Source organism: Leptodactylus fuscus, chromosome 8 (assembly GCF_031893055.1).
Source record: "Leptodactylus fuscus isolate aLepFus1 chromosome 8, aLepFus1.hap2, whole genome shotgun sequence".
NCBI lineage: Eukaryota > Metazoa > Chordata > Amphibia > Anura > Leptodactylidae > Leptodactylus > Leptodactylus fuscus.
Window position 1 is genome coordinate 40,327,814 of NC_134272.1, and position 20,942 is coordinate 40,348,755.

The following is a 20,942-nucleotide window of genomic DNA, read 5'->3' on the forward strand; positions in this document are numbered from 1 at the left end:
GAGAAATAGCACCCTGGGATGCTGCCCCTGAGGAAAAGCAAGACTTGCAACATTTTTTTGTCTTCCAATTTTTGACAGTCACTATGACAGAATCTCCAAATGGAGACTTCGACACAGATATGAGCCCATACTTAGTGATATGGTAGATCATGAATATTGTACTGTATATGTCCAGCAGATCTGGACTGAACCCAATCACCCCAGAAAATGTCCTGGTGGTCTGTAAAAGGTTTGGTTGTGGTTTTGTGTGGGTTTATAGTGTTGGTGGAATATTGGTAAACTGTTCACTATTATTTAAAGTTCCCAGACTTGAGACTTTTTACTTTTTTTTTTTTTAATTTTATTGAAGGAATGGATTGAACACAGGAATGACAAGGCAAGGGGGGCCAGGAAGGAAGGGGAAGGGGGAGAACAAGAAATGACCAGGGATCAGGGAACGAACGCCGGGGGAGGGGGGGTTCTTTTTTTTAGGATTTTCTTTTTTTTCTTTTTTTCTTTTGGCTTTGCCCAGGAGTTTCGCCTTCCTCAGCCCGTCCTCTCTTTCCAGATGTTGTTGGAAGATCTGCAAAATGACACAGATTCACAATGAGTATATACATATATACTGTAATATACTATGATACACTACGTATAAGAGCAAAGGACAAAGCATATAGATTTCTCACACAGAGTATTTACTACTTACCAGGGCCTCCAGCGGACTTCTGGGCCTGCAGCTCGGCCTCCAGTTGTTGGATCTCCCTTCGTGCGTTTTCTCGTTGTTCTAAAACAAACAATAAGAACTTTTATTTACAACATTTCACTAAATCTCGCACATGAAAATCTATTCTAGAAATTCTGACTAGAGTTCAGGAGACTGAAAAGTGAGAGTTGCTCATCTTAAGTTTCTGATAGCAGACTATAATGATGACTTACCCTCATACCGCCTTCTCCTCCTCCTCCTCTCCTGTTCGGCACGGTTAAATATGGCCTCATTCACTACTTCAATTACGAAGATGTGATAATCTACAAAGTGATAAGATATGATAACAAATATTACTACAGTTCTGATCATTGATAGAGCGACTGTCATGTAAGTTACTATCAGTAGATGATTTATAAGTCATTATATCATGTACTATATTTCACATTTTCAAACACTCTGGACCTGTTGTAGTCAATGGGATCTGTTCTGTTTTAATGTCTTTGAAAAAGGATCAGTTACATTCTCATGGTTTTTATTGTATAGTGATATCATGATCGTAGTGTGAATGGAGCCTAAGTTCTATGTGAGTGTAATGTCACATTTGTCTTATAAATGATACTTACCACCACGCTCTCCCACCACTCTGTCCTCTCCCTCTCTGACCACAGAGATCCCTGCAGAGAAAGCATAAAACAATCATAGGTGATTGAACATCAGGAGGAGACAATGGTGGTTATTATTATTATTAGTCACTGACTACAGGGAAGGATCTGCTACATGTAAGCCAGGTCTCATTGTATCTTTCTCATATGTAATGAGGTTGTCATGTGCTATTTCCCTGATATATTAATCTTTATACTTTGTTTATTGTCAGTATAAATCAGTAGTAAAATATCATTTTCTTATTGCTGCTGCCCCACCCCTCATTATCCACCATATTCTGATGACATCATAAAGGTCTACAATGTAGAATTCTAGAATGTTCTGTCAGATTCTACTGATTTACTCAGATAACCTGTTTTGAATTTTACAGATTTACATAATAGTAAAATTTACACCATTTCCATGACTTTTCTGGTTCTGAGCTCAATAAGAAGTAATACAAGCACAGACCCCTACCTCCTTCCCATTGTACATGCAGCTCCGCACTGTTTTTCACTATATCACATGTAAGGGTCACACAGGAATGTTCTGCTATTTATACCGTACTTCTTTATGGGATTATTTCTTTATTTCACAACCATTTCTCAATGTAACATTTATGGGTGAAGCTAGACTTATGGGGCAGTTATTCTAAAATATAGGGTCACCAGCCCAAGTCTCTAAGCCCCGTCCAGGGACCCTGCTGCAGCCTATAGATTGATATTATGAGGTCCAGCATTTTACTGATTGTATTACTAACTATACAACAATACATGAGATCCATCATTATTCTATACAATGCTGTACTTCCAGCTTATATAGGGCTTATCTGCAGGGGTTTATGGGCTGACAACAATATTTAATAAGGATATATAAATATATATATATATATATATATATATATATATATATATATATATATATATATATATACTCAGCCTGTAGAAAGGAAGTAATTCTATATATCAAGGGGGTAGTGATAGGGGTGTAGAAGTAGCAGTCATCGCTCAGACCTTATAGGTTCTTAGAGCCCCCTCCCTAAGAAGGCGCTAATATTATAAATGGTACATGGTCGGTGGTGGCCCTGTTACAGATTTTACATTGGGCCAATGGAGCTACAAGACATGTTTCTTCTATCTGTCAATCTATATTTCTTTACTTACCAATATCCCCAACTCCCAAAGATTCATCCATAAACTCATTCAAGTCCATTTTGTCGCAAAGTCACCAATAATTTTCACCAATAATGACTGAAGAATATCTTTGCAGATTCTGTTATAGATGTCACACTGATGACATCACAGGGCTCTGGAATGTTGACCTCTGGTGTGACATAATGCCCTCATTTACATAACTTGTAGTCTAGGAATGTATATAGTAATGGAATATATATTGTACATAGTAATGGAGTATATACTGTACATAGTAATGGAGTATATACTATACATAGTAATGGAGTATATATTGTACACAGTAATGGAGTATATAGTGTACATAGTAATGGAGTATATAGTGTACATAGTAATGGAGTATATACTGTACATAGTAATGGAGTATATACTGTACATAGTAATGGCATATATACTGTACATAGTAATGGAGTAAATACTGTACATAGTAATGGAATATATACTGTACATAGTAATTTTTTTTGCTCCAATAACAGCGCAGGGGAGGTGGGACAGGAAAGACAACAACAGGGACCTTGAAAAAAAATTGAAAAATGCCATTGGCTGCCGAAAACATGTGACCTCTGATTGATAAGAACAGCGCCGCCCAGCTTTGCGTCATTCTGACCTTTCACTTGGTCACAGACGGAGGTCTGCGGATAGAGATGGGTATTAGATTCAGCTAGGCAGGGATAGGAAGGAGAAGAAAACCAACAGCTCTTTTAAGAGCTACATTCAAGGGAGAAGCTTGTCAGTGTCTATCTCACTAACGTGGGATTGACAGGCTGTATCCGCGCAACCCATCTTTCCGCGGTGTGGATGATACTAAGTGGGATACACTGAAAGTGTATTCCCATATACCCCCAATCCACGTTCCAACAGTGTGCACCCCCACCCCTGGAACTAACTGGAATACACGGTGTGTAATCCCCCAAGAATAAAATTGGGGCAACATACACCCTTAATTTCTTGCTATTGGCATATACACTCAGGTTCTGAGTGTCAATTCCCCAAATATATTGGGGCCCGCATACCACCTTAATTTCTTGCTATTGGCATATACACCCAGGTTCTGAGTGTTAATTCCCCAAATATATTGGGGCCTGCATATCACCTTCATTTCGTGCTATTGGCATATACACCCAGGTTGTGAGTGTTAATTCCCCAAATAAATTGGGGCCTGCATATCATCTTAATTTTTTGCTATTGGCGTATACACCCAGGTTCAGAGTGTTAATTCCCCAAATAAATTGGGGCCTGCATATCACCTTCATTTCTTGCTATTGGCATATACACCCAGGTTCAGAGTGTTAATTCCCCAAATAAATTGGGGCCTGCAGATCCACCTTCATTTCTTGCTATTGGCATATACACCCAGGTTCAGAGTGTTAATTCCCCAAATAAATTGGGGCCTGCATACCACCTTCATTTCGTGCTATTGGCGTATACACCCAGGTTCAGAGTGTTAATTCCCTAAATAAATTGAGGCCTGCATACCACCTTCATTTCTTGCTATTGGCATATACACCCAGGTTCAGAGTGTTAATTCCCCAAATAAATTGGGGCCTGCATACCACCTTAATTTCTTGCTATTGGCATATACACCCAGGTTCTGAGTGTTAATTCCCCAAATAAATTGGGGGCCTGCATACCACCTTAATTTCTTGCTATTGGCATATACACCCAGGTTCTGAGTGTTAATTCCCCAAATATATTGGGGCCTGCATACCAACTTAATTTCTTACTATTGGCATATACACCCAGGTTGTGACTGTGTTTAAGCCAGCAAACCATTTTAAAATGCGCAAGGCTTACGGGAAGGGACGTGGACGAGGCCGTGGGCGAGGTCAGGGGAATGCTTCTGGGGAGCAAGTTAGCGGTGAAGCCACAGGGCGTCCCGTGCCTACTCCTGTGGGGCAGCAAGCATTGCGCTTCTCCACAGTCCCAGGGTTGCTTGCCACATTAAGTAGGCTGCAGGGTACAAACCTTACTAGGCCCGAGAACCAGGAACAGGTCTTGCAATGGCTGTCGGATAATGCTTACAGTACATTGTCCACCAGCCAGTCAGCCTCTACCTCATCTCCTCCTCCTACCCAACAGTCTAGTCCTCCTTCCTCCCAAAATGCCCAATCTTCCCAGAACAATAACCCCAACTTTCCCAGCTCCCAGGAGCTGTTCTCCGGTCCTTTCACTGTCCCTCAACCTGCCCCTCCATTTCCCGATGCCACGGAGCTACCAGACGAGTTTCTGTGTCCAGATGCTCAAACACTGGAGCCTCCTCCATCTCCTGTCGATTTGGTGGTGGATGACCAGCAACCCACCCTCATCGACGATGATGAGACACAGTTACCGACAGGGCAGCCAGTTGCCATGAGCGTTGTGCGGGAGGAGGAGGTGAGAGAAAAGTTGGAAGAGGAGGTGCTGAACGAAGAGGACACTGACCCAACCTGGACAGGGGGGATGTCAAACGGGGAAAGTAGTGTCGATGTTGAGGCAGGTGCAGCACCAAAAAGGGTAGCTAGAGGCAGAGGCATGTCCAGAGGCAGATGTCAGCTGCTTCACCGAAGCCAGCCCACACCCGGAATGTCCCAAGATGTTCCCTTTTTTACCCAGCCCAGAAAAACTCCCGCCTCGAGGGCACGTTTCTCGAAGGTGTGGAGTTTTTTCAAGGAATGCACGGATATAGTATAGTGTGGTTTGCACAATTTGCCTCTCGAAACTGAGTAGGGGCTCTGAAAAGAGCAACCTTCAATGCGCCATCATTTGGAATCAAAGCACTGGAGTCAGTGGCAGAGAGCAACCGCAGGACAAACGTCGCCCGCCGTTGACACCACTGCCTCTCCCACTGTTCACAGTGCTGGCGATGCAGTCCAGAGGACGAGCCAGGACACCCCATCATCTGGCTCCGCCACTTTGTTAACTTCTCTCTCATCCTCCCCTGTTCCTGTCTTATCTCCTTCTCCTGCACCATCATGCGCTTCTTTCCACCAACCCACCATCTCTCAGACATTTGAGCGCCAGCAAAAATACACCACTAACCACCCACACGCGCAAGCCTTGACCGCCAACATCGCTAAACTGCTGGCCCAGGAGATGGTGGCGTTCTGGCTTGTTGAAACTCCGGCCTTCCTGGACCTGATGGCAAGTGCGGCACCTTGCTATGCTGTCCCTAGCCGTCAATACTTCTCCCGGTGTGCAGTCCCCGCCTTGCACCAGCACGTGTCACTCAACATCAGACGGGCCCTTAGTTCCGTGTTTTGCACAAAGGTCCACTTGACCACCGACGCGTGGACAAGTGCATGCGGACAGGGGCGCTACATTTCACTGACGGCACACTGGGTGAATGTAGTTGAGGTTGGGACTGCTTCCCAAACTGGGCCGATCTACCTTGTCTCCCCGCCTAACATTCCTGGCAGGGACACGGGAACAACACCCTCCTCCACTGCCTCCTTCTCCTCCGCCGCTGTCAGATTGACCCCAGCTACGAGCTGGAAACGTTGCAGCACTGGTGTCAACAGGCCGTGCTGAAGCTCATCAGCTTGGAGGACAGACAGCACACTGCCTCCGAGGTGAGGGATGCCCTCCTCGATGAGACAGCAATATGGTTTGAGCCGCTGCACCTGGGCCCAGGCATGGTCGTTTGTGATAATGGCCGGAACCTGGTAGCAGCTCTGAAGCTTGCCGGCCTCCAACATGTTCCATGCCTGGCCCACGTCTTTAACCTAATGGTGCAACGTTTTTTAAAGAGCTACCCAAATGTGCCGCAGCTACTGGTGAAAGTGCGGTGCATGTGCGCCCACTTTCGCAAGTCGACAGTAGCCGCTGCTAGCCTAAAAACACTCCAGCAACGCCTGCATCTGCCAGAACACCGTTTTTTGTGCGACGTCCCCACACGGTGGAACGCAACTTATCAGATGTTGAGCAGAGTGGTTGAGCAGCAGAGACCTTTGATGGAATACAATCTACAAAACCCTAGGGTGCCACAAAGTCAGCTGCCTCAGTTTTTCAGCCATGAGTGGCCATGAATAGGAGACCTTTGTGACATACTAAGCATGTTTGAGGAGTCCACAAAGAGGGTGAGCTCTGAAGATGCGATGGTGAGCCTTACAATCCCGCTCTTGTGTGTGCTGCGAGAATCCCTCATTGACATCAGGGATAACTCAGATCACACAGAGGAGTCAGGGATAGCATCCGATCCGTCACAGCTGGAGAGTAGGTCCACACATCTGTCCGCTTCACAGCATTTAATGGAGGAAGAGGAGGATGATGTGACCTGTCAGATGATGTGGTGGTGATACAGGAGGCTACCAGGCAACTTCGAATCGTCCCATTGTTGCAGCGCGGATGGGTAGAAAGGGAGGATGAGGAGGAAAGGAGATTGAACTTTTCGATGGGGCCAGAAGAGTCATGCCAACTAACACTCTGGCACACATGGATGACTTCATGTTGGGGTGCTTTACAACTGACAAGCGTATTGTCAAAATAATGGGAGGAGGAGTTCCTCTCCGCTCCACAGTACAGCGCGACAGGCGCTGCTGGGCAGAAGGGCATCCCTGGCTAAGTGTCAGAAACGCCCTTCTGACTGTAAAGCCCTACGGTACTGGGACCGATAGCGCTTTACACCGGGCACAGATCGGGAATTCAGCGCACTGTCAGCTTTCCAGCAGTATATAAAACTGCATGTGCCCGATCTGATGAAAGGTCCTCTTTAAGACCCTCTGACCCTGTACCTTCAGTCGTGAATGTGAGTTAGGGTTATTTTTTAGGCTCAGGTGCCTGAAAAATAAGACCTATCCTGAAAATAAGCCCCAGCCCTTTTTTTGGAGAAAGAGATAATAGAAGACACTGTCTTATTTTCTGAGAAACACGGTATATATTAAAATAAAATTTCAAATCACCCCGCTCTACCTAGAATGCATGTAAAAATTTTTTGCTGTGAATCACATACACATAAGGGTATGTCCACATGGAGTTTTTTGGAGCGGATTTGGAATCCATCTCAAAATCCGCATAAAAAAACGGCTCCCATTGACTTCAATGGGAGCCGCTCGCTTCTTTTTTCTGCTAGCTAGTACCGAAAAAAGAAACGAGCTGCTCTATCTTGCTGTGGATTCCGTGGATGACTCAGCTGCGGCGTCCGCGGTGCGAGGCTCCCTTCCGATTAGGCCCATTCTTTTGGCCTAATATGGAGTGGAATGCCGTAACAGGATGCCGGTGCACTGCACCAGCATCCTGTCGCAGCTAGCCACGCGGGAGTGTTCACACGCGGAATGCCGCCGTGTGAACATACCCTTAGGTATCCCTGTGTCTGAACCCCCACATCCACAAGCTCATAAAAATATTTTTCCCCTACGGTGAACACTGTAGTGGGAAAAAATCTAGAGGGGCAGAATAGTGAAGTAAGGAGCAGCACATACCTCCTGCCAACCCGGGACAGTGGGACAGGACCCAGAATCCAGGACAGTTGGTAGGAATGAATGACTATGCACCAACTTGCTCTATTCCCATCACTAATATCTCACTGTTGCAGAACATGCAACTGCACAACAGAAATAACAACAAAACCGGAGAACATGACAACTGTTGTGACACTATCACACTGTTTGAGCAGCCTGTACCCCCATTTCCCGTCTTGGTGACACAAACTGTACCCTCTTCTTTTCATTACCTTGCACCAGTCTCAGCTCCTCTCCCCTATAGAACACCACACTGTCCTGTACATTCCAAACTGCTGTACTCTCTCAGGATGCTGATCACATGGTCATGACATCATCAGAGGTCCTTTAGCCCACTAGGCAATTTAAAGACCCCTTCGTCTCCTGTAGTCACATGACTACTTCAATGTTTTGCACACAATACAGCTCGTATTCTGCCTGCAAAAATGGGCAGTCCACAGAAGGCGGTCGTATGCAAATCTGTACAATCCGATAGGATGCGACTCTCGCCGTGTGCAAGCAGTCCTTTGTAGGGCTGAGAGATCCTATAAAAGACTAGACGGGAAAGGTGTAAACATAGCAGCGGAGATCACAATCTAGGGCTCTGTAGGGGACGTCAGGAGGGGACTAGGGGCGCACCAGTTCGCCGGGTTCCTTTCTTTCCAGACTCTCTATAAGGCCATCGCTTTCCAACTTCAGCTACAGTGATAGCTAAGTTTGGAAAGAAAGAAAAAGGGAATTCGATTCTTGTATCCATTTTATTTTACGTCTTGTCACCTGAATCGATCGCATTTATTCCTTGACAGCATCATGACAAAGTCTGCGGGATGTTGTGGTGAGTGGCAGTCAGTGGGGTTACTGTGGGATCCGATCTGTCACTTACTTACGTTTGCTTATGAATGGCTGCAGCTGACCTACTGATCTTAACAGCAAATCCATCTCTTCTAGGATCATGTGTCAACTATTTAACCTCTGCAAAATTTCTCATGTACCTTGGCCACTCTTTGTCCACTTGGGTAAGTAAAACTTCAGATTTATTTATGTGGAAACTTTCACTGTATGCTTAATAGAATCCTGTATTATATATACTATTTCTTGGGGCATCTGCAATAGGTTCTTACATTGTTTAAGGACGACAGTCTTGAATAACATGAGGGGTGAAAGGTGAACATTGGCTTCCCTTCATTATACCAGAAAAAGTATCTCAGCTTGTCCTGTCACACCAGCTGTCATCTGTTTCTTTCTTTTTGTCTGATCAGCATAATTCAACAAATTCTTTTTACAATATTCTCTTAGGCCCTACTCACATCTGTGTTCGGGTTTCCATTCAGGGAGTCCGCTTGGGGAACCCCCGAACAGAAACCTATACACATTAAAAAGAGATGAGCATTTTCTCTCTGCATCTTTCGTGTGGAAACCCAGCGGAAACCACACAGACCCCATTATAGTCTTTTTAATGTGTATAGGTTTCCGTTCGGGGGGTCCCCAAGTGGACTCTTCGAATGGAAACCCGAACGCAGGTGTGGATGAGGCCTTATTTTGCTGATCTTGTGTGCCCCAATAGATGTTTGTGCATGCAGACTTCAGCAAGCGCCGTATCTACTATTGTACACTTAATATGTAATGGAAACATTGTATACATTGTACACAAATGGTGGTTTCACATGCTCTATTTTGTATAGGGTTTTTTTTTACATGCTTTTTTTTGTAATGTCTATGTACTGCGCTTCAAAAACTCATTTTTGTAACACTTGAGGGCCTTATTTTGAGTATTTTGAAGCTGTGATATTATTGTCAAATATAATTTAGTTATGCCATTTTTCTCAGCAATTTACCTGTAGGCTTCTCTACGGTACTTGAAAAATGCTTTATAAAACCAGGGTTATGGAGTCAGTCATATAGTTGGAGTCAGAACCAATTTTGTCGGAGTTCAAGAAAAAAAAAAGTTACTGACTCCATCTTTCAATGTTGGAGTCCTAGGTTTCAATCTGACCAAGGACAACATCCGCAAGGAGTTTATATGTTTTTCCCATGTTTGTGTGGCTTTCCTCCCACATTCTAAAGACGATCACGACCGAGTTTCCCTGTGAAACTCAGTTCATGTGTTAGCCTCCACTGTACAAGCAATGCTACCTCCTACCTCATAGATTGTATGAACTGACTAATACTTTGTAATGTATCTTTTTGTCTGTACTTGAACCCTACAGTTTGCAAAGTGCTGCAGAATATGTTGGCGCCATATAAATAAAATGTATTATTATTATTTATCGGCTTCAACTTCTTGCTGAAAGTGGGACTCCTAGCATCCTAGTTATTTTTGAAGGTAGGAATCCTTACCGCCCAGCAACCTACTGTTCTGTACCAATTACAGTATGGGACAGTATGTCGCTGGAAGGCGGGGACTCCTAGCATCATAGATAATTATACTGCTAAGCTGTGCCATTTTAATACATTGGTGGGCCCAGTGCAAAGGTTGCATAAGTGGGCTCCTGCCCCATCACCATCCGCTATTATACCCATCTGAAAGCTGCCAAAAACTTGGATTTTATATAGTGACATTCACTGGATGAAAATGTGTTATCTCACTGTTGGAACGCCTTCATCTTCTTCTCCACCTCTTCTTTCTTGTCACTGTCGCATCTTTATCCAAAAGCGCAGCCTGTGCATGTCCGTCGGTCATTTTCCTATAGCCAAACGGGAGAGGCCACAGGAAAGTGACCGACAGACATGCGCAGTTGGTGCTTTTGGATGAAGATGCGAAAGCGACAAGGAAGAAGAGGCAGAGAAGAAGATGAAGGCGCCGCTAGACAGTTTTCTGACAGTACATTTTCTGATGAAAAATGCATGTACATGAGCGTTTTTTTTTCTGCGACAGAAAACGCAGCGTTTTCTCTGCGGTTTTTACGCTGCGTTTTTTTTGCTGCATTTCCGCCCAGTGGGGCCTTAGCCTAATACTCTCTGCTCTCTACCCTGCTGTCTTGAGTCCTGAGTCTTCAGGGACCTGCAGGCGCGATATAAGTGACATCATCACATCCCGCCTGCAGCTCCAGGGGAAGAGCGGATGAATAGTGAAGCAGGGAGTGGACCACTGGGGCAGCTCAGTGGGGCTGCATATGCAGGCTGTCCTAATGTGGGCCCCGTTACCATACTGGTGCAAGTACACCATTGGACCTATGGTTAAAGCGGGCCTGCTGCTAGGAGTTCCGCTCCCTGCATGAGGTTCAAAGCGGTAAATCTGACGAACACACGGACCAAGTTTCATGGCTGAAACTCAGACGTGTGCAGCTACTCTTACTCATAGAGAATGTAGACTGTGAGCCCTATATGGGACAATAACCAATATTGTCGGTAAAGCGTTGTAGAATATGTTGGTGCTATACAAGTGACCAAAATAAATTAAATGCATAAGAATTCAGTCACTAGGTTTTTGATGAATGTTAGGGAGCTTTCACATTCCGTGCGGAATTCATGCAGTGTCAGCATGAATTCTGTGCGGGATTGCCGCCAGAATCCGCGCGGTTAAAAAACTTCTCAATAGAGTTCTATGGGGAGGCTTTTCAACTGCGTGGATTCTGGCGGCAATCCCGCATGGAATTTGGGCGGAGTCGTGCCAGAACCTGAGCCATTTTGCCCCATGTGAAAGCTCCCTAAGGGTGCATTCACACTGAGTAAACGCTAGCTTATTTTGTAGAGTAAAATTACACTTGTAAATTTTGCTATCCCATTGACTTCAATGACATTTTACAGGCGTATTTTTTACAGGCGTATTTTTACACTTGTAAAAAAATATCATTGAAGTCAATGGGATAGCAAAATTTACAAAATAAGCTAGCGTTTACTCAGTGTGAATGCACCCTTAGGCTGTATTCACACAGAGTAACGCCAGGCGTTTTTTGTGTGTTTTTTGCACATAGCGCCGCGTATACGCCGCGTTAACGCCGGTCAACGCCAGCGCAAAATAGCATGGTGTTAACGCTGAACGTGTTTTACGTTCAGAATAAGCTAGCGTTTACTCAGTGTGAATGCACCCTTAGGGTGCATTCACACTGAGTAAACGCTAGCTTATTTTGTAGAGTAAAATTACACTTGTAAATTTTGCTATCCCATTGACTTCAATGATATTTTTTTACAAGTGTAAAAATACGCCTGTAAAAAATACGCCTGTAAAAAATACGCCTGTAAAAATACGCCTGTAAAATGTCATTGAAGTCAATGGGATAGCAAAATTTACAAGTGTAATTTCACTCTACAAAATAAGCTAGCGTTTACTCAGTGTGAATGCACCCACAGGGTGCATTCACACAGAGGAAAAAGGTGAGGAATTTGGTGTGGAATTTCAATGCTAAAAAAAGCCTCCCATTGACTTTTTAAAAAAAAGCCTCCATTGACTAGCAGAAAAAGGAACCCATTGAAGTCAAGAGGCTTTTTTTTCAGCGTGAAATTCCACACCAAATTTCTCACCATTTTCCTTTTTTACAGTCCTATGTAATCTGCTTCTAATTTTTTTCCACTAGCGTAGGAGGCAGAAAAACTGCTAGCGTTTTTTGAGTCATTTTTTTGTTGTGGAATTGACAAATAAACGCCTCAAAAAAACGCCAGGCGGATTTTCCGCTTCCCATTGACTTGCAATGATTTTTTTTAGGTAGAAAATGCCTCAAAAAACGCCACACAAAGTTTACTGAGCAGATTTTTCCTGACCAAATTCCTGACCAAAAAACTCCACGTGAACTCAGCCTTAGGGTAAGTTCACATGGGGTTTTTTGAATGGGAACCTGAGGCGGAGGCCGCCTCAGGTTCTGATCCAAAAACCAGGTAACCGTGATTGAAATCCGGTGCACTGCACCGGCATCCAGCCGCAAACTCTGCTCCGGATTAGGTCCAATGAATGGGCCTAGTCCGGAGGAGGAAATGTCTTCAGGCCGAATAGCGAGGCGACTTGGCAATTATTCTTTTGACCCCTGCACAAAGCTTTTAAATGGAAGAATGATGTCTTCATAAATAAAAGTGAAGTTTTAATCCGTTTTTGTTGTTGGATTCCGAGTGCTGGATTATCTTCGTTTGCTTCTACTCAGAAGGACCTGTGTGAGACCTGTGTGAGTGTGGGATGCAAGGTTGACGGTGGGGGAAGAGATGTGGGGTCATGGATGTACTGTGGGGGGATCTGGGGTGCAGCGTGTACTGTGTGGGGAGGAGATGTGGCGTTCAGGCTGTACTGTGGGAGAATGTGTGGTTCAAGGTTGACTGTGGGTGGGGGGAGAGATGTGGGGTGCATGGATGTACTGTGGGGGATGTGGGGTGCAGTGTGTACTGTGTGTGGGGGAGATGTGGGGTTCAGGGTGTACTGGGGGGATGTGGGATGCAAGGTTGAATGTGTGTAGGGGAGAGTTGTGGGATGCAGGGTGGAATGTGTGTGAGGGGAAGATGTGGGGTGCAGGGTGTACTGTGGGGTGCAAGGTTGACTGTGGGTGGGGGAGAGACATGGGTTGCCTGGGTGTACTGTGTGTGGGGGAGATGTGGGGTGCATGGGTGTACTGTGGGTTCTCGGGTGTACTGTGAAGGGAGAGATGGGGGTGCAGGGTGTACCCAATGAGAAATGGATGGGAATGGGCGGAGTAAATTTAGAAGTCGGTGGTGCTAAATTTGTCATGGCCCGCCCACATTTTGTCCCTCTGTCTGTCCTTTGAAAGTATGGAGGTATGGTATTCTGGAGGTAACAGGGGCGTAACTACCGCAGAAGCAGCAGAGGCGGCTGCCACAGGGCATTAGGGGGCCCGGTGCCATTAGGGAGCCCGGTGACAGCCACTACCGCTGCGTTTTTTTTTTTTTTAATAGGCCGTTACGGGCCCTATTCACTTGCCGATCCTGGCTGGGCCGGGATCGGCAAGTGCCACTGCGGGCCCCACAAACACTATCATTATACTCAGGGGTCTTTGCAGACCCCCCAGTATAATGATCGGCGGACCGGGAGAGGTAAGGGAATATAAACACTGTTACTTACCTATCCACGATCCTGCCAGGCCTCTGTCCTACTTGTCTGACGTCACATGAACCCGGCCTGCTTCTCGGGTCATGTGACGTCCAACGTCATTCAAGAAGGACGAGAGCGGCGGCCGACAGCATAGGAGTCGGGGGACAGGTAAGCAACTGTTTGTTTAATGTTTTTATTCTCCCGGGACTCCGATTATTATACTCTGGGGTCTGAAAAGACCCCAGAGTATAATAATTATTTATGGGTGTCCACAGTGGGATATAATGCTGTGTGCAGGGACCACTATTGGGGATAATACTGTGGGCAGGGGCCACTATTGGGGATAATACTGTGTGCAGGGGGCCACTAAGGGACATTATGCTGTGTGCAGGGACCACTAAGGGACATGATACTGTGTGCAGGGACCACTAAGGGACATAATACTGTGTGCAGGGGTCACTAAGAGACATAATACTGTGTGCAGGGGCCACTATGGGGTATAATACTGTGTGCAGGGGCCACTAAGGGACATAATACTGTATGCAGGGGCCACTAATGGACATAATACTGTGTGCAGGGGCCACTAAGGGACATAATACTGTGTGCAGGGGCCACTAAGGGACATAATACAGTGTGCAGGGGCCACTACGGGGGATAATACTATGTGCAGGGGCCATTATGGGGTATAATACTGTGTGCAGGGCCACTATGGGACATAATACTGTGTGCAGGGGCCACTAATGGACATAATACTGTGTGCAGGGCTTACTAAGGGACATAATAGAGTGCAGAGGAGGAGGTCGGTTGAGGTCTTTGGCGTCGGTCTCGGTTGGGGGGGGGGCCCATGTCAAAAGTTCGCCACGGGGCCCCGCCATTTCTAGTTACGCCACTGGGAGGTAAGGCTATTTTGACATGGCATTTATTATATACCTTTTAATTGGGGTATGTGGGGAGATAAAAAGTTGTCATGACAAAGCGCATTCACTGCATTGGATAGGCAGCATTACTAATATGGATGTTGGCTCCATCGCCATGTTTCTTTGTTCAGTGGGGTGCTGGAAATCCCTGGCAGCCTCTTCTGCCTGCACTGCTGCTCTTTGTTACATCCTGTTGCTTGTACATAGAGCAAGTCAGTCACATGACAGAGAATCATGCTGAAGAGGCTGAACACAGAGACTTTGGGTGCCCTGCACTTTATATGGGAAAGGCTACTTATCGAGTGCAGTGACTACACTGTGATAACTGTTGGTTTCCCAATATAACCCACTTTTTTTAAAAAAAGAAAAAAAACAAAAACTCTAGCATTGGTTACATTGTTTGGATTATTTTTGTCTTGTCATTTTTTGTGCGTACATAGGGTCAGATTTATGAAATTGTCTAAATGTAACTCCCCATCACAACTCAACTTTCATTTTTCAACACTATATGACAGCAATTCCCAACTGGGGGCTGTGGCACCCAGGGTTGCTATGAAGACCCCCTGGGGCGCTGTGATAAAGGAGCCTGGTGATGGTAAAAGGTGAAGTTTTGTATGTGCTGTGTTGAAAGTATAGGATGGTGTAGCTTTGAGGGTGCATTCACAAGGTGCAGTTGTGATACAGTTACAATTGCATGGGAAATAAATAAATGCAGTTTTGTTGTGGCATTTTGTGAGGTTTCTAAATTTACAGGTGAAACAAATTTATGTTCCAGCTGTAAATCAGAAACTGTGTTTATTTTTTCTTGAGATTTTTTTTTTTCATTTTTCAATTGCGACCCAGCTTAAGGCCGTGAAATACACTAGGCTGTATTTTCCCTGCTTTTTTCATTCAGCATTTTATTTTTAGCTGTGGTTCACTACGTGTGGCCACACGTTCAGTTAAGTTCCAAAAATCCAATAAATAGCAAATAACAAATTTAGAAAATAAGCTTATGTATAGGCTTGTGAATACAACTTTGTGTAAATGAAACTGAAATATTTATACAGTAGGGGAAAGTAAATCATTATATTATATCTTGAGAGACAATATTGCATAATTAATTAGTTTTACAGTTTTCCACATTTTTAATTTCATATGAAGTCACACCAGCTTTTGCATAAATGAAAGGAGCTTCCCTGACCATGACCCTGACCCAGCCATCTGTGAAGTCAGGGGGCATTCACACGATGTAACGCAGCACTGATTCTTGCACGATAACTCGCGTAAGAATCAGCGCTGCAAAACAGAATCCCATTGAGTTCAATGGGTTCTGTTTATCACGCGTAACACATTGAAATCAATGGGAGGCTTGATTTCAATGTGTTACGCGTGTTAAACGGAACCCATTGAACTCAATGGGATTCTGTTTTGCAGCGCTGATTCTTACACTAGTTATCATGCAAGAATCAGTGCCGCGTTACATCGTGTGAATGCCCCCTCAGGCTGTATGAAAATAGGAGTCTGAGTCCTGCTGTGATGAATATACTGCGAATTCCCAGTTTGGATTTGCAGAATTTCATCCACACACTGTGACCTGTGTGCAGATTTCAAATTCACAGCAGGTCAATGTACAGTATGTTGTGGATTTTTACCATTGAAGTCTATGGATAAAAAGTTGTATGATATTGCCCCAATAGAGATGCATTAAAAAAAATTTCACAAGACATCTGTACGAGTTCTTGCCATGTGACCACCGTGTAGCCCTTTCTTGCGTACAACCCCATTTTTTGGCTCTGTGTTATGTGTTGGCGATCCCTAGAAGATTCACTTTATCCTGTGTTTGGACAATGTGAACTCCTGTTTTGGTTTGAGCTTTTTGGATAGGGCGGAAGGGAAATTATTATACTCTGGAGGCCCAAGGGAGGTGACAACCCCCCCCCAAAAAAAAACAAAAAAACAAAAACATTTATTCTCACCTTCGGTTACCCCTTCTGAGCCTCCTTGTGGCGTCGGGTGCTCTGTCTGTCTCTGTCTCTCCTCTTTGTGGCATCTAGTGCTCTTCGCTGACATCATACACCCCCCTACATTCATCTGTGAGCCCCATTTTGTGGATATCCACAATTCGTGAGTAACACAGAATTATCGGCGCTCAGTTTAAATGGTTAATACACATGTGAAGTTTGGGAGTCAGTGTACTTCTGAAAAATGTTGTTACACTGGGATTTTTAATGATAGATTGTCAGAGGTTTATTTGATTGTAAACACCACTTTTTGGGGGAACACTGCATTAATGCCAAGTGGAAGCCTTTTGGTACACCATTAGCCAAGTCTGAGGTGACAATGCTGTGACACTGAATGTGTCCACCAAGTGCTAAAACTCTTTGCACATTAATTTAGTCGTATCTGCTGTAGTACTATTCACCTAAACCGCCTTTGAAAGTGTCATGAGCACAAGAACTGTACTGAACTTCAGGAAATAAAATATTGTGGTCAATCAGCTGTGCACAAGCCTAAGGGCCCATGCACACGGAGTAAACACGCACTTATTTTTGAATAATACACGTGTAAAGAATACACGTGTAAAAATCAGACTCCCATTGACTTCAGTGACATTTTTTTACATGTGTAAAAAATGCGCCAAAAACGCGTCAAAAAACATGTGTATTCTTTACATGTTTATTATGCAAAAATGAGCGCGCGTTTAATCCGTGTGCCCAGTCGTTTAGGCTATGTTCACATTGTCCTGCTGACATGATCCGTGCTTTAGTTGAATGGCACATGGATGACATCTGTAAGGCCTTGCCTCCACAGACTCTAGAAAGCCTGGGCCCATAAATAGACAGACGTTGCACCTGTCCTGAGTTTTGCCCTGGGTTCACTGCTGCGTACACGGTACACAGGTGTTTGTATAGGACCATAGACCTTATAATCAGGAAGTCAAACACAGCTTGTCTGGACTTTGTAACTGTGAAAATGTGTTCCACATGAGCTCCAACATTACAAACATTTTTGAACAATCTTTGATTTCCCGCTTTAGGTCAACAGTTTTGGGAAGGGGCCTTTCCTGTTTCAGCATGACAGTGCCACTGTGCAGTTGAGTTCCATAAATACATAAGTTTATGTGTAGGAATTCTAGTAGCCTTCCCAGGGCCCTAAGCTCCACCACCACTGAACACCTTTAACATGAATTGAAATGCCAATAGCATGCCAGATCGTCTTGCACATTATCAGTAGATGACCTCATAAATGCTGTTTGGCTGAGTGGACAGATATTCCCATAGACGTACACAGAGCTCTTTTGCACGTTCTTATAAGGGGATTTATGAGTAAATCAATGTTTAACTTTTATTTAGTCAGAAATCAGCTTAAAAGATTGTTCAAGGGAGGAGAGGCTGAAAAAAAAAGCAGTAAGACAGAGAGTCTTACAGATTTGCTTGAATATAGCATTATGTAGCTGACTGTAATGTAAAACCTAGCCAAAAGGCAAATTATGCAAGATTTCTTCAAGGGGGGGGGGGGGGCATGTCAAGAGTTTGCCACGGGGCTCCACCATTTTTAGTTACTTCTGAGACGACTTTTACTTTATTACACTAAGTTCACTTCAGCATGGTGTAGTTCGTCGTCAGTAGTAGTTGTGTAGTCAGAGGACTGGAGGCTTCCCTGAAGATATAATTGTAACAGAAAGTCTGTAGAGGAAAACTCCTTGAACTTTCTGTTGAAAGCGCTGTGGGAAGAACCGCAATGCGCTTTTTCCTGCAGCGCTTTAGCGCTGCGGATCATCCCGTGGGGCCGTAGCCTACAGGTGTTTTCCAACAATCAAAATGTATAACATTTCCACATTATCTAAGTGTCCGATTCCTAGGATCATATTGGGGACAGCACCAATCACAAAACTGGCTTCCATGTCCCCTGTTGGAATGGCGTGGCGGTGGTAACAAAGGTGTCTACTCTCGCTAACAAGAAATGACTATACAGTTATGGATGCATTTTCTGCTTAGCACAGTTGCTTGTTTCTTTTTCATTTGTATTGTGTAAGTAAACATGAGAAGAGATAAGAAATTTGCTTACTGCAAAACCTAGACTTTTATTTTTACAAGTTACTTGTCCGCTGACAGGTTTATAGCCCTTTATTAGTTTGCCCTGCCATATCTAATTCCATATAGCATGTAGTATTTAAAATTTTTTACAAATATCTGTCGTACTGTGTTAAAGCCATTCTGACCTTTCACCTACATTCTTGTTTAACCACTTCATTACCAAAAGTAGTGGCTCAGCATTTTGTACTCTTGCTTTGCAGCGCTGGAGTCTTGGCATGAATCTAACCAAAGGCAGCATCTGCAGGGAGATTCCATTGGCATGGGATTATGCTATTACACAGTTTTCTTCCCACACTATATAAACATGCTATTAAGTTACACTTATTTGGACTTTATAGTGTGAATAGGGACAAGGAGAAAGAAAAGCAAATGCTAAACCCTCCAGCCATCCTGTCTTCTTTTACATGCAGACATGCCTAACATGTCTTACCCAGCTGCAACAAGTTTTACATCATGCTTACACCAGCCTGCTACAGCGTAGCTGGTTAGTGGTTACTCTTTCCTATCCTGGCCCCAGAGAATAATAATGCATAGTGGGTGGCAACCCCAGAAACATCATACTCGGAAGAGCTCCAGATTTCATAATTCAGTTGGCTTATTAAAAACTCATCTCTAATCCCTAAGGGTTTTTTTTTTTACATGCTATATTCCATATTCTCCAAATTTGTCTGAAATTGCAAACTATCCAGACTTTTTAAGGTCTATACTCTACAAGCTCAAAGAGGTAACAGGCATTGGATTGCCTGATATTCAGTCCTATTATATTGCTACTCACTTTAACAGATTGATTAACTGAGATTGTCATTTCTTATGCTATCTTCTATTTACACATACCAAAGCTCACTATACTCAATGGTTCAATGGAATTGGTTCAAGTACCATTGGTGACTTACGCTGGGTTCAAACTAGCACCCGAACTCCGTTTTCAGGTTTCCGTCTTCTGCATGCAGAAGATGTGAATGAACCCTAACTGTACTTATCCCCTTTCCCCTCATCCAAACCTCTGCTTTTGTATATTCTTAATAGAAGAATTATATGAATCTAAACTATTAAATACAATATATATATAAATATAAAAATTACACACTTGCTATCGCCTGGCACTTCCGTTTCTTGTTACCTGCAAGAGGTGGATTTTAAACTCCTTTCCAGATAATTTAAATGTATACTATGAGATTTAAAGAGGTTTTCCCATCTCAAGGATCCTATCTATTCTGCTAGCTTATGTGGATTTAAGACTTTTCCTAAATACATTTCTTAAGCAAAACTGCTTTGTTTGACTCCTATCTGAGATTATTCACTTCACTGTTTACACTGCGTCTCCATAACCACAGGACCTGGGGATGATCTTATCTCTCCGCCAAGGACAAGTGACCTAGCTCACTGCTCTCAGGAGGGTAGGGGGAGGTGAGTGCTCGGGACCCGGAAGCAGCTTGTATTTTTGAGCTGTTTATCTCCTGCTCTTTCAGTTATCGGTCTGGTAATTGATGATTTTGCTGATAAGGGCTCAGACAGGGAGTCTGTTACCTCTGTATGTAAACACAGACCTAAAAGTTAGTTTATTGCAAGCTGACTTGTGGTCCTGTAGCATGTAAGTATGGGATTCTCATCACCTATCAAATCCAGCTCTGCTACATCAGCTTCATATTGTGCATCTTCCAGTGATACTGTGCTAATATATTTACAACCATCCCTCATTACTGACTCCAAACATGTACTGCTATGAAGAGAGTTAGCAGAGCAAGTGAATCCCGCCCACCAATTTACCAAGAAAACCAGGAAGTGAACAGAGCATACAGTCTGCACTTTGGTGAACAGGGAAGTTGGGAATACCCCTTTAAAGTGTAATTAAACTTTCAGACAACTTCTAATTTTTTAGCAGTATTTGTGTCATTAATACATTTTATTAGCAAATTTTGGCTCCTTTCTGTAAAGTCCTTAATCTCTTTATGCTTTGCTTTGCTTCTGTATTGAGAGCTTTTCCCTGCCTCTCACTGGGTAACTGTATGGAGTATGGGACTGTTGTGTAAAATGCAGAGAAAATAAG

General features: G+C 44.0%; 1 protein-coding gene and 1 long non-coding RNA gene across 2 annotated transcripts in view; one reads left to right on the forward strand and one right to left on the reverse strand.

Annotated features, from left to right (window-relative positions):
• Window positions 1-369: 369 nt before the first annotated feature.
• Window positions 370-989, reverse strand: LOC142217020 (uncharacterized). Its single transcript, XR_012717371.1, has 3 exons — window positions 916-989; window positions 686-763; window positions 370-562 (listed from the first exon to the last, which is right to left on the reverse strand). It is a non-coding gene; the product is annotated as an uncharacterized LOC142217020 (long non-coding RNA).
• Window positions 990-8,509: 7,520 nt separating this feature from the next.
• Window positions 8,510-20,942, forward strand: part of SLC40A1 (solute carrier family 40 member 1) — a 30,529-nt gene continuing 18,096 nt past the window's right edge. Inside the window, exons 1-2 of the mRNA XM_075285142.1 lie at window positions 8,510-8,766; window positions 8,880-8,947. Coding sequence (XP_075141243.1) covers window positions 8,742-8,766; window positions 8,880-8,947 — 93 coding nt within the window. The 5' untranslated portion in view covers window positions 8,510-8,741. The remainder of the gene's footprint in view (window positions 8,767-8,879; window positions 8,948-20,942) is intronic.